Source organism: Apodemus sylvaticus, chromosome 3, assembly GCF_947179515.1.
Source record: "Apodemus sylvaticus chromosome 3, mApoSyl1.1, whole genome shotgun sequence".
In the NCBI taxonomy this organism is placed as follows: Eukaryota; Metazoa; Chordata; class Mammalia; order Rodentia; family Muridae; genus Apodemus; species Apodemus sylvaticus.
In genome coordinates this window covers 71,755,632-71,781,529 of record NC_067474.1, presented here as the reverse complement: position 1 = coordinate 71,781,529, position 25,898 = coordinate 71,755,632, and the positions used below count along the sequence as shown (strand labels likewise).

Genomic DNA, 25,898 nt, shown 5'->3' with positions numbered 1-25,898 from the left:
CCACAAAGCAACTGGAATTTTTTTTAGAGGAAAGTAAAATATTTGACTTTTTTTCCAGTCTTCTAAAGAAGCCTTGAGGTTTGTCTAACACCAGCTTTGCAATTAAGCAGTTCTAATTCCCAGAATGTGGCAGAATTCTGGTAAACGCCCCCCCACATCCTTGTATTCCCACCATAGTTAGCCACATGTGGCTCGCCATGGTGAGAACCAGGATTAACTCAGCATCTTTTGTAGGTTTGGACCAACATTGTTGTACTTTAATTTGAAGTATATATGACTTATTAAATGGACCCTCACATATTTTCTCTTAGTTTTCAACTTCCTTCCTTCAATCTTTCTTTGTTGATTCCCTGTCTTTCTATATTGATTTAATTATAAGATGTGTTGTTCTGGTTTTTTATTTGATTTTGTTGTTGTTGTTGTTGTTGTTGTTGTTGTTGTTGTGTTTTGTTGAGTTTACCTTACCCTTATTGAAAAGGAAACACATTTTATGTTTTATCATACTCAGAATGAAGTGTTATAGTCACTGTAACAGTTACATGCCATGCATTGCTCCCATGCTTACACAATACAACCATTTGCATCTACTCTCTTCTTGCATGCAAACCCTTTGATTTGTGGCTACAAATCTTAAAGATTTCAGTCCTGTAAATGGTGTCTTATCATCACTGTTGACATAACCATCCCATAGGACAAAGATCAATATTTTGCCAATATTTATCAGTACTCTGACCCTTTAAGATCAAGTTAAAACAGGCATTAAGTGAGAATTATTGACCTCTGGCACTAACTTTGGAAACATATTAACTTGTTCATCTATTTATTTATTTGTACATGTTTAGAGGAGATCAACATGCATGTAGCATGTTGATCCCATACTTATACACACTCACTGAAGTCAAACAAGTGTACACATCCCCCCAGTTCACATTGGTATGCTTTTTTCTGTGGGAAAGGTTCCTGAAGTCTATGCCATTGGCTTATAACACCGTATTATCGACAGTCCAGTAAACTTATTTAAAGGTCAAATTCATTGAGATCCATGCTGCTACATTTGTTCTCCTTAACACCATCAGTAAACGACACTTGCATGGTAACATTTTCCCCTGGCTATCTCAGTACACTATTTCAAATTTTGAGTTACTATTAATATTGGTATTAAGTGAAATTTCTGCCATTCTTGTGATCAGAACATTAGGGCATGTTTATTCTGTGTATGTTTAGCTTTGTATTATGTACTAAATAGTACAGCTATGAAAACATGAGCCTGTCTACTGCATACATAAATATAGATGGCAACATTCTTCATCTTACACACTAGTTGACTGATTTAACTGGGTGTCTGGGACTTCCTTTTCCAAACCTAAAGAGCAGACACAAGTATTCCAGTAGCTTTCTCACAACCACAGTCTAAGGAGCTTATTTTAAATGTAATGTGTAATCCATGCACACCAGTGGGTTTTTTTTTCTTTCCAGTGCCCTGCCCAGTGGGGGAATTCTCCCGCTCTGGGTTAACGCCCTGCTATCCCTGCCCTCGCGACTATTACCAACCCAATGCGGGGAAGTCCTTCTGCCTTGCCTGTCCCTTCTATGGAACTACCACCATCACTGGTGCCACGTCCATCACAGACTGCTCAAGTAAGTTCTCAGCCTTCATCTACAAACCCCATGTTGAGTCTTAGCTATATTTGCCTCTCTGGTTTCTTCTGTTCTCAACATCACCATTTGGGGTAGATTCTGATATCTGGGCTTATTAATTCATTCTTCAATGACCTTTTAAAACAATTTTATTACATCTATTTATGTATATAGTATGTGTGTGTGTGTGTGCTCATGCATACGTGCACACATGTACACATGCATGTGCCACAAGTGGTGGGAAAACAGTATGGAGGAATCATACTTTACAGTCTCTACCTCATGTGTCCTGGGATCAAACTCAGATGATCATGCTTGTCGGCGAGCGCTTTTAGTCAACATGCCATCTTACCAGATGAGCAAGTCCTCTTGAGGACAAGACTAGAAGAATTATTTTGGAAACATTGCACTTGGTAACTAACATATGTCTCCCCCAGAGTCTAGGATGGAATGACGTGTTGCCTGTGACTGTGTTTTCCTGTGTAGTATTACTGAAACAAAATACGTGTGGCTTGACTCACTCTGCAACCAGAACTTACCCAGAGTGCCTCGAGAGAGTGTAATTATGGGCCATACCTACCACGTGCTGATACTCCACTCGTTTGTCTTATTAGGTTTTAGCTCCACTTTCTCAGCAGCAGAAGAAAGCATAGTGCCCCTGGCGGCCCCTGGGCATACCCACAACAAGTATGAAGTCAGCAGTCAGGCAAGTCGGCTTCCTACACAGAACATTTCTTTGATGGGATGCTTGAGGAATAATTTGCCGTTCTATGTATTACAGAATCCCAGGTTAAAACATTAATCAGATTATGAATACTATGAAGGAATATTTAGTTATGATTCTTAATACGAATTTTCAAAAAATAGAGCATTAGATGTTCTTAGTATCAAAAAACAGAATTGTTTTTCCAGAAATGCCTGCTTAGCAGTATGTAGATGTGGGAGGCTTTGATCACTAATTGACCCATCTTTGGGAAAAGGAGAGCTGGTTTACCAAAGTGGGTGAAAGATAATTCAACTTTTATTTCAAAATTAGTTATGTATTTTTATGACCAAAGAAATTATTCCTTGGAATAATATGTGAAGAATTAAGCACTATCACTCAGGAACATAACTAGACCAATTGTTCTCTGTGTATCTGCATGTATGTATGTGTGTGCGTGTGCATGTGCGTGTGCGTGTGCGTGTGCGTGTGCGTGCGTGCGTGCGTGTGTGTGTGTGTGTGTGTGTGTGTGTGTGTTCCTGGGAATTGAATCGATAGGCTCACAATTCTGGGTAGGTGTCCTGCCAAAGAGTATATTCCCAGGCCTGCTCTCCAGTTTTGTTTTGTTTTTTAAGATAATCTGTATGCCAGATGCTATGTCAGATATCTTGGGTAGATTCTGTCATTCCCCTTAATTCATCCTACCCAAAAGCCATGAGTCCGTCACCATTTAATGCTTTTAAAGCCAATGATACTGTATTTCTTCTGTCACCCTCCCCCAGTCTACCATAGTGAGCTGATACAGAGACTTGAAGGACCCTCCAAAGCATGGTGTGATGGAGTCCACTGTCCACTTTTAAATAATAATGAATGGACTTCACACTGAGGCTCTGTTGCAACTGAACCCTGTACTTCACATATTCCAAAAAAATCTCTAAGGAATTCTAACCTACATGTAGGAACACTGCATATGTTTATCCTCTAGGTAGAATCATCATTCATTCCCATATATATAACAGGCTACTATGATATAGCAGTGATCCCCCTAGCTTGAAGGACCTCACCAGGAAGCACTGTGACAACCTTCTAGGCCCTAAGTAGGAGTGTTGAAATGGCCTGAGTGCCTCCCTGTAACACATGTCTTTTCTGCCCCTGGTAGGTCTTTCATGAATGCTTCTTAAACCCTTGCCACAACAGTGGAACCTGCCAGCAGCTTGGGCGTGGTTATGTCTGTCTCTGTCCACCTGGATACACAGGTACCATAAAGTAATGCTAATTTTATCATGTTTCATGTGAGATTTCCATGTCTACCGAATCAGACTTTGGGTTGCTAAACACAGACCATGTAAGACATTAGACAGTGTTGATGAGAGGAAACATTGGGTTGAACAAGACAAAAGATATGCATATGTAACAGTTTTCTTTGTACAGTTTGGAGGAAAGAGGGGGAGGCTTCGCTATGAAGCTAAAAAAAAAACTGGGGGGGGGTAATCTGAATAATCTGGGAGTCCTGTCCAGGGTTTTGTTCTAACACAAATTAAACTCATGATGTTCAACTTTGTCCAACACAAACATTTTAAAACAAGTCCCTCTGTGGACGTTCTTCTTCACCCGTGAGATCTGTTGCTTTGTTTCTAGCATCAGAACACCAGGGTTTGGATTAGAAGCTGTAAAAATTATGTTTGCTTGTAGCTTGGTTCACATTGCAAATGTGTCCAGAGGCAATTTTAGGAGAGAATAAATATCTAAAAATTGCAATTAATTAAAAATAATCTCTCATTGTCTTTAAAATATTTCTTTTGACTCAAAAATATAAAGGTACATGACAAGCTCTGAAAGTTTTCCATGAAAAATTATATTTAAGCAGAATTCACCAAAAAAGAAATAGCAAGAGGAAATTTGGAAACAAATGACATCTAACAGAATATCAGCATTCCAGTTACCACAGCTGACTCTTATATCTGCTTTTTTTACAAAATTGTGCTGACCTCCTTATGTTGTCTAATTGCTCTAGCTAGAACTTCAAGTACTATATTGAAAAGATATGGAGAGAGAGGACAGCCTTGTCTAGTCCCTGATTTTAGTGGATTGCTTCAAGTTTCTCTCCATTTAGTTTGATGTTGGCTACCGGTTTGCTGTATATTGCTTTAACGATGTTTAGGTATGGGCCTTGAATTCCTGTTCTTTCCAAGACTTTTAGCATGAAAGGATGCTGAATTTTGTCAAATGTTTTTTCTGCATCTAATGAGATGGCCATATGGTTTTTTTCTTTGAGTTTGTTTATGTAGTGGATAGCATTGATGGATTTCCTTATATTGAACCATCCCTGCATCCCTGGGATGAAGCCTACTTGATCATGGTGGATGATCGTTTTGATGTGTTCTTGGATTCGGTTGGCAAGAATTTTATTAAGTATTTTTGCATCAATATTCATAAGAGAAATTGGCCTGAAGTTCTCTTTCTTTGTTGGCTCTTTGTGTGGTTTTGGTATCAGCGTAATTGTGGCTTCATAGAATGAGTTGGGTAGAGTTCCTTCTGTTTCTATTTTGTGGAATAGTTTGAAGAGTATTGGTGTTAGGTCTTCTATGAAGGTCTGATAGAACTCTGCACTGAAGCCATCTGGTCCCGTGCTTTTTTTGGTTGGGAGACTTTCTATGACCTTTCAGGTGTTATGGGACTGTTTAGTTGATCTATTTGATCCTGATTTAGTTTTGGTGTCTCGGATATCTGTCTAGGAAACTGTCCATTTCCTCCAGATTCTCCAGTTGTGTTGAGTATAGGCTTTTGTAGTAGGATCTAATGATTTTTTTAATTTCCTCAGTTTCTGTTGTTATATCTCCCTTTTCATTTCTAAGTTTGTTAATCTGGATACTGTCAGAAGCTGGAAAGAACCCAGATGCCCCTCAAAGGAGGAATGGATACAGAAAATGTGGTATATTTACACAATGGAATACTACTCAGCAATTAGAAACAATGAATTCACAAAATTTTTAGACAAATGGTTTGATCTGGAAAATATCATCCTAAGTGAGGTAACCCCATCACAAAAGAATACACATGGAATGCGATCTCTGATAAGTGGATATTAATTAGCCCAGAAGCCCCGAATACCCAAGGCACAAATTGCATAACAAATGACTCCCATGAAGAAGTATGGAGAGGGTCCTTATCCTGGAAAGGATTGATCTAGCATGGGAAGGGAATATAAGGACAGAGAAAAAGGAGGGAGGTGATTGGAGAATGGATGGAGAGAAGAAGGTTTATGGGACATATGGGGAGGGGGGATCCTGGAAAGGGGAAATCATTTGGAATGTAAACAAAGAATATAGAAAATAAAAATATTAAAAAAAATGTGCTGACATCTCATAGGAAATATAGGACTTGCCAGGCTCACAGTACATGCCTTTAATCCCTGCATTTGGGATGCAGAGGCGGGAGATCTCTAAGGTCAGAGCCAGCTTAGTCTACAGAGTGAGTTCTGGTCCAGCCAGGGATACACAGTAAGATTCTATTTAAAGAAGAAGTGGAGGGGGAGGGGAAGAAGAAGGAAGAGAGAAGGTAGGGAGGGGTGGGGAGAGGATGGATGGATGGATGGATGATTTCTGAGAATTCTACACTTGAGTGGCATTTTAAAAAGGCATACAAATTCTGCTTCTCATACATCAGTGTGCCATAACTATTTAGAAGGCATGAAATGTGGTGTTTCTCCTTGGTGATCTGAGTCCAGCTGGCAGATAGAGTTAGCCCAACAAATTTGTGTGCACCCTACGGAAAGATGATGTCCCACTAAAGGGCATCTACTTTATGAGATCAGATTTAGCAAAATTTGACCCTACCCCACCCTTTGAGCTGTTTGACCTTAGTAGCAACTCTATATACTTTTGTGGATTTTTTGCTTCATGATTAATTATAATTTGTGGCTACAATTTATTAATTGCACGCCTCCCTCTCTGTTCTCCCAAGGACTTAAGGTATTTTGCTGTTTCACATGTAATGTTCTAAGGTGTCTTAAGTTTATATGAGAACATGTTTCCTTATTAAACACAGCTGGACACCAGCTCTCCCTTACAAGCCTAGATTATGGAACTCTCAAGTGATCACAAGTTTTACTCTCTTCCGCTGATTCATCACCTAGTGCTTGATTTGCATTTTAGGCTTAAAGTGTGAAGCAGACATTGATGAGTGCAGCTCACTGCCTTGTCTCAACGGTGGAATCTGTAGAGACCAAGTCGGGGGATTCACTTGTGAATGTCCATTGGGTTATACAGGTAAGGGGCATGGCTTGAGTCTTTGCCATATAAGCCTCCAAATGTCCGGTGCAGAAAATGAACCAGGAAGTGAGAAGAAACATTTTCTTTTCTTGTGGTAAACAGGTCCTTCCATAGCTCTTCACTGGTACCTAAGATTTTGAACTCTCTCTCTTTTTCTCTCTCTCTCTCTCTCTCTCTCTCTCTCTCTCTCTCTCTCTCTCTGTGTGTGTGTGTGTGTGTGTGTGTGTGTGTATGGACCAGTCACTCACTTTTGTCATTACGGGCTCTGTTTTTCTCTTTAACTTAAGGGTGTTTGTATATATAGGTATGTATTGTATTTTAAGTCAGAGAATTACAGTCTTAAAGTATCCTCCCTCCAAAAGAGTCCAGAAACATTGACCTTGCTATCAGTTCCCCTGTTAAATTCCATTATAATGATTCTAGTATTGATAATAGTCTTATGAAATAGTATATGATTTATGACCTTAGAAGTAGAAACAACCTCATAATAGTGTTATGACAGCAATGGAGACCATGTTATTATGTTATCTCTATACCTAACTCATGAAATGTTATACTAAATTATACTTAAATAACTATTTTAGTTCATGCATGTATAGTATATTCTGTATTCAATAAGTCCTTTTATAATCCTTATGAAACATTTCACAGGAACTATATTATAAGTACTTTATCATCAAAGAACAGTTTCCATAATGAAATAAAAATGTTAACATAATTTAGGGTGGCGATCCTTTGAGCCACTTCTGTTTTGTTCATTTGGGATCATGGCATGATGTTAGCTCTAGTCTTATGCAGAGGCACATTGAGTTCATACAGTAGGTTCATTACAGATTTTTTGGAAGTCTAATTCAAAGATTTTTTTTTATTTATAAACTTTTCAAGCCTTGCAAATTGAAAAACAGACACACTAAATTAACCAGACCCAAAGTCTTCACATCTCTGTGAACTTCTGTGCAATTTGAAGAGTGATTCTAAAGCCGTGGCGTGCCACATTGGATTTTACACTTTCATTATCAAATAGATTTTTATGCACTTATCACAAAATCCATGACAGAATTAGAACAGAAAAAACAATTAGGTTTCTGTCCTCTTTCAAAAGTTGTGTGCACATAGTGGTGCATGCCTTTAATCCCAGCACTTGGGAGGCAGAGGCAGGCAGATTTCTGAGTTCAAGGCCAGCCTGGTGTACAGAGTGAGTTCCAGGAGAGCCAAGGCCATACAGAGAAACACTGTCTCAAAAGACCAAAACAAAAAACAAAAAACAAAAGTTGTGCCCACGACCTGCCTTCAGGTCTTCATCATCCCCTAATATTTAGCCTTTCTTGTTTACTTTTCCATATATTATACTGTACCCTCGTTCACATATGTTTATATACATTTAAAGATTTGTATAAGAAAAAGTCCTAAAGACTGAAAATAGCTCCTAAGTTCCCTCCAGCCAGCAATCAGGCAAATGCAGAATGTATGCCTATTTATCTCTTACAAGAAAAGAGATAACCTTATCTGTGGTGAGCACAAATTAAAGTGTGTGGTGTATTTCAAGGGCTGTGTCCCACGTAACTGCCAGGAGGCAGCCATGCTCACATTCTGACTGAGGGGCTGCAGGGCTGCACACTCGCTGCCCGCACTGAGGACGTGTGTTCAGCAGGTGGACCCACTGCCAGATACCTCGCCATTTCTATTTTATTTCCCATGCTCCCTTTCCTCGATTTTTGCCTTATACATATGGATGCATTTCCATAAGCAGTGGAAAGATGACAAGTCTCTGCATACATTTTTCTACTTAAAACTTGGGAGCTATTTTCAATCTTTAGCACTTTTTCTTATACAAATCTTTGAGTGTAAATAAACAAATGTGCACAAGGGTACAATATAAATAATATATAGAAAAGAGAAACACAAAAGTCTGTAGACAGAATGACATATATATTGTAGGAGAAAATGAGACTCGAGCTTGTAAATAGTACATATTTATTAGATGCAGGGTGTACTGTGCTACTTACCTTTTTGTAAGTAGTTACTGTAAAAAAAAAAAAATACTCATCAGTCTTCAGGAATGACAGTGTCTCACAGACCTGGCCATGGGCCAGTATAATTGAGCCAACTCTTCAGTCGAGGTCCCACCTTTCCAGGTGACTCTACATTTATCAAGCTTACAAGTAATAGAACTGTATTTATTAAGTCTGTATGAATGTGTAGGTTTGTTAGAATTGTCATCCTCAAAATTTTTTATTGATAAAATTTCTCTTTTGTGTAGTTTGTGGTATAATATATATGCTTATATATATACATATATATATATATGTGTGTGTGTGTGTATGTGTGTGTATATGTGTGTGTTGTGCAATTCCATGTGTGCCTTGAATTTAAGCATACTGTACTATTCAAACTGAGAAATCTTTGCAAACATCACTTGAAATTTGAAAATGTTGCCACTGTGACTTATTTCTGACCTGTGCTTGATAATATCACAGACCTGGTCTCTGTTTCTAAGTAATAGCAGCTGCACAGAAGTTTGGCTACTGTTTTTGAATTTCCAGAACAAATTAAGTTATTATTTATTTATTTATCTTTTTATGCTATTTTAATTGGATATTTCCTTTTTAAAATTTCAAATGTTATCCCCTTTCCCGGTCCCCCCCCCAGAAACCCCCTATCCCATCCTCCCTCTCCCTGCTTCTATGAGGGTGTTCCTCCACCCATCCCACTCCCACCTCCCCACCCTCAATTCCCTACACTGTGGCATCTATTAAGCCTTCATAGGACCAAGAACCTCTCCTCCCATTGATGACTGACAAGGCAATCCTCCTCTACATATGCAGCTGGAGCCATGTGTACTCCTTAGTTGATGGTTTAGTCCCTGGGAGCTCTGGGGGTTCTGGTTGGCTGAACCCTATGGGATTGCAAACCCCTTCAGCTCCTTCAGTCCTTTCTCCAGCTCCTCCATTAAGGATCCTGCACTCAGTGCAATGGTTGGCTGCTAGCATCTGCCTCTGTATTTGTAAGGTTCTGGCAGGGCCTCTCAGGAGACCGCCATATCAGGCTCCTTTCAGCAAGCATTTCTTGGCATCCACAATAGTGTTAGGGTTTGATGACTGTATATGGGATGAATCCCCAGGTGGGACAGTCTCTGGATGACCCTCCCTTCAGTCTCTGCTCTACACTTTATCTACATATTTGCTCCCATGAGTATTTTGTTCCCCTTCTCAGAAGGATCAAAGTATCCACACTTTGGTCTTCCTTCTTCTTGAGCTTCATGTAGTCTGTGAATTGTTTCTTGGTTAATCTGACCTTTTGTACTAATATCTACTTCTCAGTGAGTTCATACCATATGTGTTCTTTTGTGATTGGGTTACCTCACTCAAGATAATATTTTCTTTATTCAGTAATTTCTCCAGTACTTTTTGTCAATTGTATACCATTACAGCTTAATTTCAAAAGGAACACACAACAAAGAATGAAAACTGTTGAACAGATGGTGTGAGAAAACAACTTTAAGCATGATCACACCTTAAATATATGGTCAGAGGGCCTGGAGAGATGGCTCAGCAGTTAAGAGCACTGACTGCTTTTCCAGAGGATCCTGGTTCAACTCCCAGCACCCACGTGGCAGCTCACAACTGTCTTTAACTCCAAGGTCTGACAGCCTTACACAGATGTACATGCAGGCAAAACACCAATACATGCAAAATAAAACTAGTTTTGTTTTATTTGTGTGTGTGTGTGTGTGTGTGTGTGTGTTTTCTCACTGTATACCAAATATGTTACATCTCTACGTAAACTTCCTCTCTTTTGAAATTCAAAGATTAAAGAGAAATATTTGTGTTAATGTATTTGTCAAAGAGCAAAATCTCCACACGCTCATTGGCCATGACTTCCAATTCTTGTTTTTACTCCAAACAACTTCCTTTAAAAAAAAAAACAAACTTATGTTTTCTCCAGCTTGAAGACTCTATGATTCTTTTCAGGTCAAACATGTGAAGAAAATATAAATGAGTGTAGCTCCAGCCCTTGCCTGAATAAAGGAACCTGCACTGACGGCTTGGCGAGCTACCGCTGTGCCTGCGTGAAAGGATACGTCGGTAAGGCGTTTGCATCTCCCTCCTTTCTAAAATTCTGTAAATAAGGATTACTGCATTGACTAATAATTTCTAATCTAGATATTATGTCATATAATACAACATCTAAATGAATACAGTATCTAAATATTATATTTGGAGTTTAAAAACAGACTGTTGGAGTCATGTAAATGATGTTCAAAAATGAATGTAAATGATGCAGAATAATATATTTTACAAACTGATGAGAGAAATATTGTTAAAGAAATATGTACTTAATTGTTAGGGAAGAAGTCTGAGAGGGCAAAATGCAAATAGGTGAGGTCAAAGAAACAGGAAAAAAACAGAAGTAAATTTATCATCCTTTTGAACGTGATTTTAGCACGATGCCCATTGCTAAGCATAGTGTCAGAAGGAAGATAAATAGGCTGAGGATGAAAACTGCAGAATCCAGAAATGACTCAGCAAAGTCAGTGTCATTACAAGCTTCATCTTGACCCGGTTTAGTGGCAGTGGCTCTGCAGCCTCGCCCTGAGGTGCAGCCCAGGAGTCACATGTGGCTGCCTTTCCTCTGGAGGGAACCATCCCAGCTTTCTCATTCTCTCCCTGCCCCAGGTGTGCACTGTGAAACAGACGTCAATGAGTGCCACTCGAGCCCCTGCTTAAACAACGCGGTCTGTAGAGACCAAGTCGGGGGGTTCTCGTGCAAATGCCCACCTGGATTTTTGGGTACTCGGTGTGAAAAAAATGTGGATGAGTGTCTCAGCCAGCCATGCCAAAACGGAGCCACTTGTAAGGATGGTGCCAACAGTTACAGGTAAAAGACCAGGTCTAGAGTTTCACTTTGTGTTTCCTTGACTGAGCAGTCACTGTGGAGTTCGAATGGAATATTAAATGCAAAGCCCCAAGTCACACACACACACACACACACACACACACACAAAAGAACACAGGAACATACAAGTACACAAAATAATGATGAAAAGAAAGAAGTACAATCCCAGGGCACAGAAGTTAATATTAGCACTAGCCAAAAAGGCACTATTTTTAAACATTTTACATTTTAGCTGACAATTCTTGCACCAAGTAAAATAAAAGTGGGCTATATGACCATACTACCTGAGAGCCCATCGGTACTGGAATTCTGTGATGTTTTAACATCTACTTTAGAAATCTTTCATCAAAAGAAACCTAACATGGGCACAAATATAGTAATAAAAGCTGAGCCTTTGTGGGTGAAATACAAGTTCTTGGAGGAAAGACTTTGCCTTCCTGAATGCAGTTTACAAACGGGCAATTCAGTCATCTTCTAGAGCTGCCTGTGCATCCCCCAGCCTGCAGGGGACATGGGAGACCTCATCCCCCAGCCTGCGGGGGGACATGGGAGACCTCATCCCCATGGGAGACCTCATCCCCCAGCCTGCAGGGGACATGGGAGACCTCATCTCTGCAGGACGAGGCATAGGCTGCTCTTGCTGGTCAACTTAGCAATTGGCATGGTCCTCGGATCTATTGGTTCACAAAGTTAAAAGAAAAAACTGAGTTACCCCCCTTACTACCTTTCACAGTCCCCTTCCAGCTTTGCCCCTGCCTATTACCACCATCCTACAAACAGCCAAAGCGGTTTACATATAAATATGTACAAGAAAGGAAGTTGAGCCAGTGAAATTCATATCGTCAGTGTGGAGATGAAGTATTATCAATATAACTTCATTTTCTCATGGAAGCTTCACATTTTTTAACACAGAGAATCTCACCATAATCTGACTTCATCCCAGGGCTCAAAAACAATAGAAGAATATGTAGTTCATCCAGAGTCAGAGGAAAGGAGAAAACAAGCTCTCTCCAGGATGCAGTGCTGTTGACTGAGCACCATAGCCTGAGCTATGGCAGTGTCGTAATGTCAGATAAAGACAGTAAGCTGCTAGCCAAAACAGGTTTACCATAAAGTGCAGGGACCCAGTCAAGATGACCTGCACTCTAAGATTTCCTTCTAAACTCCTCCAGTGGCGTGCATGCGCACTAGTCACCTCCAGATCAACGTCAAAGACAGCTCAAGGTGAATGTGCTAGTGCTGACATTATGACCTCCAGCCATGCCGAAAGCTGAGAAGAATAATAAGAACATTCATTCATCTTTATGGTCAGCAAACCTTAATATTTGCCATAATTAATCCACACCTTTTGCTTTAAAAGAATAAGTTCTAAAGATGAAGTTGTATTCCTTCCAGTTTGCAAACACATACATAACACACACACACACACATACACACACACACACACTTTCCTAGTAGTCCTGAAGTTTCTATATAGACAAATAGAACTCATTAAGAGTTTATAATGTGTATATATATATATATATATATATATATATATTCTATGTAGATATATAGTAATACCATATATAATATATTCTATGTAGATATATAGTAATACCATATTTATTATATTGTATATTATATAGAATATATATTCTATATAGACATATAGAACTCATTTTATATATTACTACTTAAATTACAGTAAGCAATATGCAGCGTGGTTTTAGGTTTTAGGTACACACCATCAATCATCTGTCACTCTACATTGTTTTCAAACATTGTCAAGTAGATGTGTTTGCTCTGGTTCATCTGCACAATGGCTGCTTACTGTCTACAACATGAATGCACCAGAGACTGCTTTCTCACCCACCACAAGAGCATTGTTGTCATAAGCACAGAGCACAGGACTGTAGCAGCTGTGCAGTGATTTTCTACAGTAAATGACATGAGGTAGATACGCAGGACTCTGGGGGACAGGCCCATGACACTGTGGGGTTATAATTCCAACCCCCATCTTGGATTCCCCATCTCACAGTGGAATGCTCATCACTTGTCACTATTGTATACATGTTTTTGTTGTGGTGTGTAAACAGTTGTGACCACAGATCCTTACGCAGTGAGTAAGAAGGAGCTTGAAAAATCCCACCCCACAACTCAGTGACAGCAGGATGTCCACAAATGGCTTAACAGCTGTAGCAAACTCAGTAAAGAGGGAAGGACACCAGCATATGTCATTGCTATAACCTTGGCTTAATAAATAAAAAGGCTTTAGAGTAGAATCAGTGCTATCCATATTTTACTGGGAATTTCCATGGGGAAAGAACTCAGAATTCATAAACTCTCCAACTAACCATGCATACACTTAGAGCAGAATCACTTTTTTACTTTATTTTGTTCTGTTTGTGATACAGTGTCTTAAAGGGGTTCAATCACAAACAGATGAATGGGAAAAATAAATAATTTAAGCACTTTCCCCCTAAGTCTTCTGAAATAAGGTTGTCGTAAGTTGGGGTGATGGTTTCTCTAATGAATCCTCTCATGTCTCTTGTTGTTGCATTTCATTTTCTTTCAGGTGTCAATGTCCTGCAGGCTTCACGGGACTACACTGCGAACTGAACATCAATGAGTGTCAGTCCAATCCATGCAGGAACCAGGCTACCTGCGTGGATGAACTAAACTCATACAGTTGTAAATGTCAGCCAGGATTTTCTGGCCGCAGGTGTGAGACAGGTATGTATGAACTCAGGTGTGAAAAGGGTATGTATGAACACAGGTGTGGGACAGGTGTGTGTGAACTCAGGTGTGAGACAGGTATGTATGAATGCAGGTCTGAGACAGCTGTATGAACTCAAGTGTGGGACAGGTGTGTATGACCTCAGGTTTGGGGACAGGTGTGTAGGAGCTCAAGTGTGAAAAGGATATATATGAGCACAGGTGTGGGACAGGTGTGTATGAACTCAGGTGTGGGACAGGTGTGCAGGAGCTCAAGTGTGAAAAGGATATGTATGAGCACAGGTGTGGGACAGGTGTGTATGAACTCAGGTGTGGGACAGATGTGTAAGAGTTCAGGTATGAAAGGATATGTATGAGCACAGGTGTGGGACAGGTGTGTATGAACTCAGGTGTGGGACAGGTGTGCAGGAGCTCAAGTGTGAAAAGGATATGTATGAGCACAGGTGTGGGACAGGTGTGTATGAACTCAGGTGTGGGACAGATGTGTAAGAGTTCAGGTATGAAAGGATATGTATGAGCACAGGTGTGGGACAGGTGTGTATGAACTCAGGTGTGGGACAGGTGTGTAGGAGCTCAGGTGTGAAAAGGATATGTATGAGCACAGATATGTGACAGGTACGTATGAACTCAGATGTGGGATAGGTGTGTATGAACTTGGTGTGGGACAGGTGTGTGTGAACTCAGGTGTGGGACAGGTATGTGTGAACTCAGGTGTGGGACAGGTGTATATGACCTCAGGTTTGGGAACAGCTGTGTAGGAGCTCAGATGTGAAAAGGATATGTATGAGCACAGGTGTGGGACAGGTGTGTATGAATTCAGGTGTGGGACAGGTGTGTGTGAACTCAGGTATGGGGCAGTTGTGTGTGAACTCAGGTGTGAGACAGGTGTCTATTAGCTCAGAATGACTACTAGCAATACTTAGAATACTAATCCATCAGTGGCAGGCTTTACCCATGTCATATACTGCCTGTACTCCAGAGGCTCTGCTAGGCACTTGGTACATATTTCATCTTCACAGCCACCAATAAACTAGGTTCTGCTGTCATTATCCCCAACAGCATGCGTTAGGAAGCCACAGCTTACAGATCTAAGAGAGAAATGGAGAAAACACTTTGACAGAGGGGGGGAGTCCACATTTCCCTGTTTAAAATTTGGGGTTTTACTGTGTGCATCCAGGCCCTGCCACACACCAGATGATCATTCCTCCTCCTTCTTTCTCTTTTTCTCCCTTCTTTGTGGTCTTGTTAGTGCATGCATGCATACCTTTGTGCATGTGTATGCATGCACGTACATGTGAGAGTAGGGGTCAGAAGTCAATATCAACTGCTCTATGCCTTATTTGTTTTTGAGGCAGAGTCTTTCATTGAACTAAGAGCTCACTGTCTAGTCTGGAAGACCAGCAAGCCCTAGGGATCCTCCTGTCTCCACCTCCACTAGGATTACAGACAGGTCACCATGTCTGGCTCTTAATGTCGGTGTTAAGTGTTAGGAAATCATGTCCTCATGCCTGCATAAGGACACATGCCTGGCACGTTACCCACTAAACCATCGCCCCAATCCTAATTTTGTTACTTTTAATGGTATTTTCACAAGTGAAAGTTGAGACATTCCAAGTATATACATTTATGGAATATAAAGAACATGTGATGATTTATAAATACAATGTAGAATATTTAAAGCAATCTAATTAACATATCTATTAGCCCAACTGCTTCACATATTTTGTTGTAAGAGTACTAAAACGTACCCCCTTAGCAATTTTGCTCAATGCACTGTTGTTAACCATGTTTACCGTATTATGAAGTTGAATTCAAACAAGTGAACAAACCAAAATACTCTCCTCTAAGACTGTGTAACCTTTAATGATTACATGTAAAATCTGTATTTCTTCCATGTGTTCCACAAGGAACACTTTAAAAAGCCACTTGGCTTGGGAAGTGAAGGTTGATGGACAGGTAGGTCAGCGAGTCTATAGAATAATGCCAGTCTGCTTTCTTGTTGCCGCCATTATCCGTCCAGCGGAATAAGGGAGACGACACAGGAGACTCTTCTCAAAGCAGTTTATTCAGGAAACCTTACATCGGGAAGCCCCCGATCCTAGCCCGCCCTGCCATGGTACCGAGTATCAGGCTTAGTAGGCCTGGGGGATTAAAAAACACAGACACAGGTCATTCTGCAAGGAGAATGCCAAAAGCCTTACTGAGAGACCAGCAATATATATACTAGAGGCCAGGGAAGGGAACAAGAAAAAACAATTACAGCCATAGGTCAGGCACCTGGGAAGTCCGTACCACACCAGGCAGGAAGGCAGGCAGGCAGGAATCAAGCTAAGCCACAGGATGTTTTGCTCTCAAGAAACCTGTGCAAACAGCTCAGCTGGAGGCGTTGAGCCAAGCTCTCTGGTTCCCAACACTTTCTCAGGAGGCTTAAGCCTTTTAGTTATAGAGTAGGCTTTGCAGAGCTGAATGGGGAAAGAGCTGGATTGTTCTTCTGCTGTGGAAAAGACAGATCCCGAGTGGGGAAGGATGCTGCCCTTGAATCAGCCTCTTTCTTCCTCTGCAGCATCAATTCTCCCCCCACCTCTCTCTCTCCTCTCAACCTTTCCACCTCCCCAGCCCATTTTTCAGCTTCCTTTCACAGCTTAAGTAAGTATTCATTGTTTAACTTTTAAGTCACTTCTCAAATCTTCATGTTTCCTGATGTTAGTGTCTTTGGAATCGGTGCTTCCTGCCCGCTGCTTTCCCTGGACAACTGAAAGTGTATGTGAATACCACATTCTGCACACTTTCCTTATTTGTTGCAGAACAGCCTTCAGGTTTTAACCTGGATTTTGAAGTTTCTGGCATCTACGGGTACGTCCTGCTCGATGGAGTGCTTCCAACCCTCCATGCCGTAACCTGCGCATTCTGGATGAAATCTTCTGATGTCATCAACTACGGGACGCCCATCTCCTATGCACTTGAGGGCGACAAAGACAACACCTTCCTCCTGACTGATTACAATGGGTAAGCAGAAGTTGGAACGGACATGGCAGGGAGGACTTCTCATGATGCCAGGTTAGAACTGAATCCTGCTCAGTGCTTACCTTCTGGCATTAGGGTTGGGGAGGAGGGAGCATGGAGAAACGGATGACAACAGTCAACTAGAACATCTGAATGAGTTCTATGGGAAAGCCAGATGTTGGTGATAACTGTTCACGTGTAAGTTAGGTGTAGCTTCATGGGTACTGTTTTATTTGATCTTAACAATGCCCTGAGGAATACTGCCTCTTCAACAGAGAGCAAACCAAAATTTCAGAAAGACTAAATGATGTCCTGCCTACGAGCCATATCATGGGAAGGTCAGGTCAAACTCTCAAGAGACTGATCCCTTTATACCGCAGAACATCCAGATGTTAACATCAGCAGCACTTGTCCCACTTGTCTGTGGAGACAGATGGGCTGAGAACCAGCACAAGTCTCAGGGAACCAGGGGGGGGGGCATTCTTTTTTTTTAATATTTTTATTCGATATATTTTTTATTTACATTTCAAATGATTTCCCCTTTTCTGGCCCCCCACTCCCCGAAAGTCCCATAAGCCCCCTTCCCTCCTCCTGTTCTCCCACCTACCCCTTCCCACTTCCCTGTTCTGGTTTTGCCCTATACTGCTACACTGAGTATTTCCAGAACAAGGGGCCACTCCTCCGTTCTTCTTGTACCTCATTTGATGTGTGGATTATGTTTTAGGTATTGCAGTTTTCTAGGTTAATATCCACTTATTAGTGAGTACATACCATGATTGATCTTTTGAGACTGGGTTACCTCACTTAGTATGATTCTTAGTTCCCTCAAGAGAAATTAAATTTAATGTCAGGGTCCTTCCCTCTGCACTGCCTATGAAGTCATTCCATTTATACCTGGAGTTTTTCTGAAGAGTCACAGACCTGGACAGGCCCAGATACCAGTTACCTGTCCATATTGGTTATTACTGAGTTGTCCACCGTCCTGGCCCCTGGGGTCCTTTGAAGACCCCAACTCTTTTCTACATGTGCATTCCTTGGAGAGACTGCAAACCCAGGCTAGGCTGGATGGTGTTCCATGGGACGCTTTCTTCTCAGGTTCACGTAAAGCACTGGCCTCATGAGCAGGCTGCAAGACCCAGAGACCTACCAGGATCTTCTCAAGCTGGGGAGGTTCACTATTTTGGTAAAAATCTCATCAAGCACAGTTCTTCTTAGTCAGCTTGAACTTTAGTGGGCAGAAATGTAAGGCCTTTGCAAAGACTTGAGGTAAATTGTACATAAAGCTTCTGCCTGCTTGGCTAAAGAGAGGAAAGGGGGAAAATCTAGAAAAAAGACAGCCGCAAGCTGATGCAAGAATATTCCTCTCATGAATATTGTTGCTAAAGCCTGAGAAAACTGTGGGGTTATGGGGTGTCCCAAGTCCGGTCAGCCACAGGACTAGGGCCGCTCACTTGTGGAGGCAGAATGCTGGACACGGGTTTTGACAGTGCTTGCTTACCCAACGCTGGCACCAGGCCATGTCTGGAAGCCGCAGACCCCACTCCAGGGGTGGGAGAGCACAGTCTGAGGTCCCCAGGGACTGCCAGCGCCGGGTGGAGGGGGGTCCCCAGGCCTGCAGAGAGGCCAGGACCATCTGATTCTCAGGCTGAGAACGGAGTGGGGGCCCAAGGGCTGGATGTAGTCTGAGGCTGAAAGAGAAAAGAGGGGAGCGCCGGCTGGGTCCTGTGGGGAGGAGAAGGTCCAGCTTGGCTTAGTGGAGGCAGCCATGGCTGGGAGGGCTGAGAGGCCTTCTGTGGGAGATTAGACCAGCTCTTTAGATGAAGGCCTGTTCCGTTGCTCCCCACAGCAGATCCGGTGAAAAGAGGCAGTCCACCTGTTAAGGCATTTATTGTCATGGTGGAGGAGGGTTGTGATGAGTAAAACTGTACCCACTTTCTCAGGGCAGGCCTGGGGTTAAATAGCTTTTGCAGGAAGGAGTGTCTGGGAAGGAGAGCTTAATTGGCTAAGCCCTCAGGCCTTTAGGTGCTATAGTGGCTGGTTTTGTGTGTCAGTTTGACACAGGCTGGAGTTATCACAGAGAAAGGAGCTTCATTTGGGAAGTGCCTCCATGAGATCCAACTGTGGGGCATTTTCTCAATTAGTGATCGAGGGTGGGAGGCCCCTTGTGGGTGGTGCCATCCCTGGGCTGGTAGTCTTGGGTTCTATAAGAGAGCAGGCTAAACAAGCAAGCCAGTAAGAAACATCCCTCCATGGCCTCTGCATCAGCTCCTGCTTCCTGACCTGCTGGAGTTCCAGTCCTGACTTCCTTTTGTGATGAACAGCAGTGTGGAAGTGTAAGCTCAATAAACCCTTTCCTTCCCAACTTGCTTCTTGGTCATGATGGTTGTGCAGGAATAGAAACCCTGACTAAGACAAGTACCTCATTAAAATGGAGGTCTGTCTTGAGGCTACATGATCTGTGGTCACATCCTCTACCTGTAGAGGGCCTTGGGGCGTTGCCCTTATGTGACTGATGGCCACAGAATTATAGAGAACTGTGGCCTTGTGTCAGGAGCCTGGTGTCCAGGAGTGTGGCAAACACTTATCTTCCCTTGCAGGGTTATCCCCTGTGGGGTCACCTGCGGGGTCACTGGGGTTTCAAACCTAGCTCAACCAGAAACGAGGCTGCCTTTCTTGGTCCTACAGAAGACGTTTATTCCCCTCTTCCTCCACTCCCCATGGTCATTTCTTTGTCTCCGTTTGCTTTTGGACACTTTACACAACTGTTCACGGTCTTTACGCTACTTCGATGAAGGTTTCTGGAAACTTCTTGTGGTTCTTTTTATTTTGACATATGTATTTTGGCTACCATGTGACCACTCTGGCAACTGTATTACTCTCTTCGGGCTAATATAAAAAAATCCAGGATCAAAGCAGTGGCAGAACCAGACTCTAGGAAGTGCGCCTTCCTGGTCCATAGATGTTATTCAGGTGTATTCTGTGTCCTCAAAGACTGAAGCAGCAAGGGGTTCCTGCTGATTTCCTTTGTAATTACAACAGCCCTTCCTGTTCAGAGGCCCCTGTCTTCTCCTTGGCCTAGTCACCTCAAAGGCCTCTCTTCTTATACTGTCAGATTGCTAGAACACACAAATTCTGAGGGAACACAAATGCCTAGTCAATAGTATAAACCCTGAAGCAGACTTAGCTCCTAAGGACATCTGAAGTTTGTTTCTGGTCTTAGAAAACGTGTATTCTAGAGGAAGGGCATCAAACATTTCAGCAACCCTCACTTGTTTTTGATTTTTCAAAGGATGGTGAATTGTCTCAATTATCTTGGCTCATCCCAAGACTTCTCCTTGCTCATCAGTGTTTATATTGACCTAGAATTTAATGTAATTATTAACATAGATGTGCTTCTAAAATATTATCAGATGGAGGGGGAATGACTAATGGATTACATGAGTACTACATACACACACACACACACACACCACACACATGCACACGCAAACCCACAAACATGATAAAGAGAATGTGCCCCCAGAGAATGAATCATATATTGTGACCATTGACTGGAATCTTTCTCTCCACAGCTGGGTTCTTTATGTGAATGGAAAGGAAAAGATCACCAACTGCCCCTCTGTAAATGACGGTATTTGGCATCATATTGCAATCACATGGACAAGTGCTGGTGGAGCCTGGAGGGTCTATATAGATGGGGAATTTTCTGACGGTGGTACCGGCCTCTCCATTGGCAAAGCCATACCTGGTATGTTTTGCAAAATGAGTACATGTGTATGAGACTCTGGAGGTGGTCATGCTTACATGAACATGGCATTGGCCAACTTAGTTGTCACTGCTTCCGGACAAAGACCCACAATTATGTCTTTCCTTTACCATCTGTCAGCCATCTAGACTGTAAGATACCAAATGCTTTTCCCTGGGTGAGCTGCATGACTATAAAAGAGAAGCCTTTGCAAATCTTGGGTTGACCAAGAAGCAAGCTGGTCCAGGAGCATTTGCTAAGCTGTGTTCTAAGCAAGCCATTACTACTGGTATCCTGATATAGAAGCTGCTTTTGAAAACCATGTAGTTGGACACAGCTTAGAGGTGAGCGCTTGCCTGTTCTATGAGAGGCCATAGGTTCAATTTCCAGTACTGATCTTTTAATTATGTGATTGTTTTACAAGATTAGGACAATATTTGACAAAGCTTTGGTGAAACCACTCTCAATAAATTTAAAATAGTTTGTTCTGAGCCAGGGCATGGTGGGAAATGCCTGTAATAGTAGCTCTTGGGAAGCAGGGGCAGGAGGATCAGAAGTTCAAGGCCACCTTTGGCTACATAGTAAGTTTGAAACTAGCCTGGGATGAGTGATTGCTGGCTTACTTGTTTGTTTATTTGTTACTTTTTAGGAGGCTTTCAGTTTTGTTTGGGGACAAAATATATCAGCTGAGCCACTGGGCACATTTTCCAGCTTTTGTGTCCTTTGTCAAGTAGAATTCAATCTTTCCTCTAAAGTCACTCCAGGGAGGTTTAGTAATGGAAGAGCTATGTGGGCATCATTATCCTTCACTTTCCTCATGTATCCAATACATAAAATGGTGTCTGGGTAAAATAAAATTCAACTAAAATATCTTAAAATATTAAAAATGAACCAGTATCTTCTAGAAACAAGTTATATTGTGTGAGACACTGTCTCAAAGTAAACAAAACAAAAATTAAAATTTAAAGAAAAAAATCTCCTTCTAACAATAGATGCCTCCCTATGAAATCTATTTGAACAGGAAGCCACCACAGACCCCACAACTTCCCTGTAGTGCTCTGCTTACACACCAGTCCTCAGACTCACAACTCTCCTCTTTACCTTCTTCCGATGCCTGTCCTACTTATAGAGAATGCACACAGATGTAGTGGGTGCAGCCCATTATAAACTCTAGCACACAGACCGCTGGAGAGATCAACGGTGGTGAAGAGTCACTTGTCACCTCAGTCCCACACACCGTGTAGCCATCTTCCTTTTGGCATCTTACTCCTCTGCCCAGAAACCTTCATCTTTTATCTGCACAAAGCTAACTCTTAGTCAAGCATGTCTTCACAATCCCTCCATCCACTCACCCCACCCTCCCTCTCTCTCCCGGGGGAGCTATTCTGCATATTTCTATTCTTGTACTTGCTGTCCTATGCTAGAATGTATTTTACGTGTGTGTCTTCTCTTAGAATCACAACCCCACCCCATGTGGAAAAGCTCTCTGCTCTGTTGGGACAGTTCCCACCCTGATAGAGTAGGCAGCACGTCATGAGGAGCTGTGTAAATGCCCGCTGCATTCAACAAGCCAGCCTTGAAGGCTACGGCAGAGTTGACTGGTCAAGAGAGAGGAGAAAGGCATCCACGATGGAAGAAACTCTAAGACCAGAGGCAGGGAGTCATAGGGACTTTGCACTGGAGCCTGGTGGACTCACACTTTGACTGTCCGGATAAGCTTAATTCCACTCTGTCCTTGTCTCTGGGCCATACAATAAAGTAACCTAGTTCAGCTTTCCCATGGCAGGTTCATACATTTGCATTAGCTGCATTTTATTAAATTAGCATTTGGGGGATAACAAACCATTGGGGTGGCTTTCCAGCTCTGTATTCTCACCGCACCTTCTCCTTCTCTCTAGGTGGCGGTGCATTAGTTCTTGGACAAGAGCAAGACAAAAAAGGAGAGGGATTCAACCCGGCTGAGTCTTTTGTGGGCTCCATAAGCCAGCTCAACCTCTGGGACTATGTCCTGTCTCCACAGCAGGTCAATTCCATTTTCAGTGTATGACAGTAATGAGAAGCAAAGGTACAAACCTAGTAAAACCATGGACAGCTTAATGATGACATGTCTGCTTGTAGACTCCTAATTAGGATTGATCCCCGATATTGGATGGCATGGTCTCTTAGTTGGGCGTTATTCACATCGATTCCCACTTAAGTTTCTTGGTGTTATCCTGACATAAATAGGAATGAGCATTTTATAAAAATATTATAATTTCTGAGTTGGAAGGAATCATAAAGAGTCATACTTCAGGTTTTCCTGACTAGACTGGAAATGGACGTAAGAATACCCACAGACAGGAGCAGATAGACTTGTGTTTCAAGCCAGGCTCAAGTCCAACAGCCTGAGAGCCAACACCAGTTTAACCATAGTCTTCCTGGCAGATTTTCAATCATGTTGCTCCATCTCCTTAAACTTCATTTTTCTTAACTATAAAGGAGAGGGAACAACATCTACAGAACAGAGTCTGGCAGGAGTCACCAACAAAAAGGCTACCTACACATCTGTGGGATTCTTTGCCTCATGGCAATGGCTTCATAAATATTCACTCTCAGAACAGACATGGCTGGAGAGATGGCTCAGTGGTTTAGAGCACTTGCTGCTCTTGCAAAGGACCCAAGTTTAGTTTCCAGAACCCATATTAGATAGTTCACAACTGCCTGTAACTCTGGCTCCAGAGGATATGATGTACTCTTCTGGGCACTTCATATACTTCACAGAGGGTGTGTGTGTGTGTGTGTGTGCGCGCGCGTGCACACACACACACACACACACACACACGCAGCTTAAGTAATATCTTTGGCGGGGGGAATATACCATAACAAACCTTAACATCTAGACAAGAAACTCTATGCAAAGAATTTCAAATTTTCAGGCCACTGTGACTCTTTTAAGTGAGAGAAATATTGGGGAGACTTAATGATGGAGGTTGGAAAGTGAAGAAACTTCCCTGTTGCCTTTGCGACCATACTATATAAATATATGCTTCTTTTCACGTCTGCCACAACAATCTGTGGCTGGCTCAGCAAGGCTAAGTGTGATGTGTACACTCCATATTAGCAGGTTTATCTGAAAGCATGCTTTAAACTCACAGGTGAAGTCGCTGGCCAGCTCCTGCCCAGAGGAACTCGGTCGGGGAAACGTGTTAGCATGGCCTGACTTCCTGTCAGGGATCACGGGGAAGGTGAAGGTTGATTCCAGCAGCATATTCTGCTCCGGTGAGGATTTCTCTCTTCCACCTTTGCCAGATCTGGATTCTTCTGGAATGTTCTGTTCTCCTGTGGTCTGACATGGCACATGCCAATCTTCCCCTTAAGCATGAATAAGATTCATGCTACTAATGGCCATCCAAGGGTGTTTTCAGTATCGAAATTCTTTCTGTATAACAGGGATCAAATAGCTGGGTAGGATAAAGATAAATTTAAATTTAAAAGATGGATGGGAGACTCTGGGTTTGTGGTCTTTTTATTTTTCTCCTAGATTTTTAACTTTTATTCTTGTATGTATGTTTTGCCTGCGTGCATGTCTGTGCACCACAACAGTACCTGGTGCCCAGATGGGGGCACTGGATCCCCGGGAACTGGAGTCAAGGGTAGTTGTGGTCTTCAATGTGGGTCCTGGGAATGGACCTGGGTTTTCTACAAGATAACCACCAGGCTGCCTCTTCAGTCTCTGTTTTTGCTTATTCTTGCGATGAAGTTAATTTTGTGGAACAGATAAAAACCAATGACTGTTCCCACCCACACACTGAACGTTCACTCTGGATAATAGAAACTATTTCCTGAAGTCAATACATTTAGATGACTTTTTAAAGTGTTGCACAGAATTCATGGTTTTAGATAAGGTACAAGAATGGTACCCTACGATCCCCAAATGCCATTTGTTCCTTTTAAAACACCCACAGAGCAGTGGTGGCACACACCTTTAGTCCTAGCACTTGGGAGGCAGAGACAGGAAGATCTCTGAGTTCATGGCCAGCCTGGTCTGCCGAATGAGTCCAGGACAGTTTGGGCTACAGGAAGAAATCCTGTCTTCAAAAAAAAAAAAGTCCTTTTTAAAATACCAAAGAGAATTCTTTTGAAAATAGAAAAATTGTTTGATGACTCAAATAAGATTTTTTTAAAAAAAATAGTTTTTGTCTGTTTCTTTTTTTTTTCTTATTTATTGTATGTAAGTACACTGTAGCCATCTTCAGACACATCAGAAGAGGGCATCAGATCTTGTTATGGATGGTTGTAAGGCACCATGTAGCTGTTGGGATTTGAACTCAGGACCTCTGGAAGAGCAGTCAGTGCTCTTAACCACTGAGCCATCTCTCCAGCCCTCAAATAAGATTTTCCCCTCTTATCATTTTGTTTGTCAGTGACTGGGATATGCAGTAACTTGTTTTAATTGAATAAAGCCAGTTTCCAGCTGATACAAAAGGGTTGAGCCCCTTGACTCCTGGGGCCCTGCTGCTGTGTGTCTGACCTGCACTGCACCTGTACTCTTGGTCCTCAGATTGCCCATCTTTAGAAGGATCCGTGCCTCACCTGAGACCTGCATCAGGAGATCGAAAGCCGGGCTCCAAAGTCAGTCTGTTCTGTGATCCGGGCTTCCAGATGGTTGGGAATCCTGTGCAGTATTGTCTGAACCAAGGGCAGTGGACGCAACCACTCCCTCACTGTGAACGTGAGCAACCTAACCTTTGTTCGACCCACTTGGTGGTTCTGGAAAGCTATGGGACCCATATGAGAACTTGAGAAATGCTAGACAGATGCTCATCATATACTGCCACAAATGCAGCAGACATCCAGTCTGTGCCCCGGCCCTAAGAGACCGAGCCAGGCACCCTGCGGGAGGTGGGTGATGAGGATGCAAAAAGACTCCTGACAAATGCATCTG

General features: G+C 42.2%; 1 protein-coding gene across 1 annotated transcript in view; it reads left to right on the top strand.

Moving 5' to 3' along the window:
• Svep1 (sushi, von Willebrand factor type A, EGF and pentraxin domain containing 1) overlaps positions 1–25,898 on the top strand; it is a 170,883-nt gene that overhangs the window by 96,826 nt on the left and 48,159 nt on the right. The window contains exons 19-30 of the mRNA XM_052176534.1: positions 1,477–1,638; positions 2,253–2,344; positions 3,501–3,597; positions 6,496–6,609; positions 10,584–10,697; positions 11,289–11,490; positions 14,066–14,223; positions 17,031–17,232; positions 20,802–20,977; positions 22,873–22,997; positions 24,109–24,232; positions 25,515–25,685. Of these exons, the coding sequence (XP_052032494.1) occupies positions 1,477–1,638; positions 2,253–2,344; positions 3,501–3,597; positions 6,496–6,609; positions 10,584–10,697; positions 11,289–11,490; positions 14,066–14,223; positions 17,031–17,232; positions 20,802–20,977; positions 22,873–22,997; positions 24,109–24,232; positions 25,515–25,685 (1,737 nt within the window). The remainder of the gene's footprint in view (positions 1–1,476; positions 1,639–2,252; positions 2,345–3,500; positions 3,598–6,495; positions 6,610–10,583; positions 10,698–11,288; positions 11,491–14,065; positions 14,224–17,030; positions 17,233–20,801; positions 20,978–22,872; positions 22,998–24,108; positions 24,233–25,514; positions 25,686–25,898) is intronic.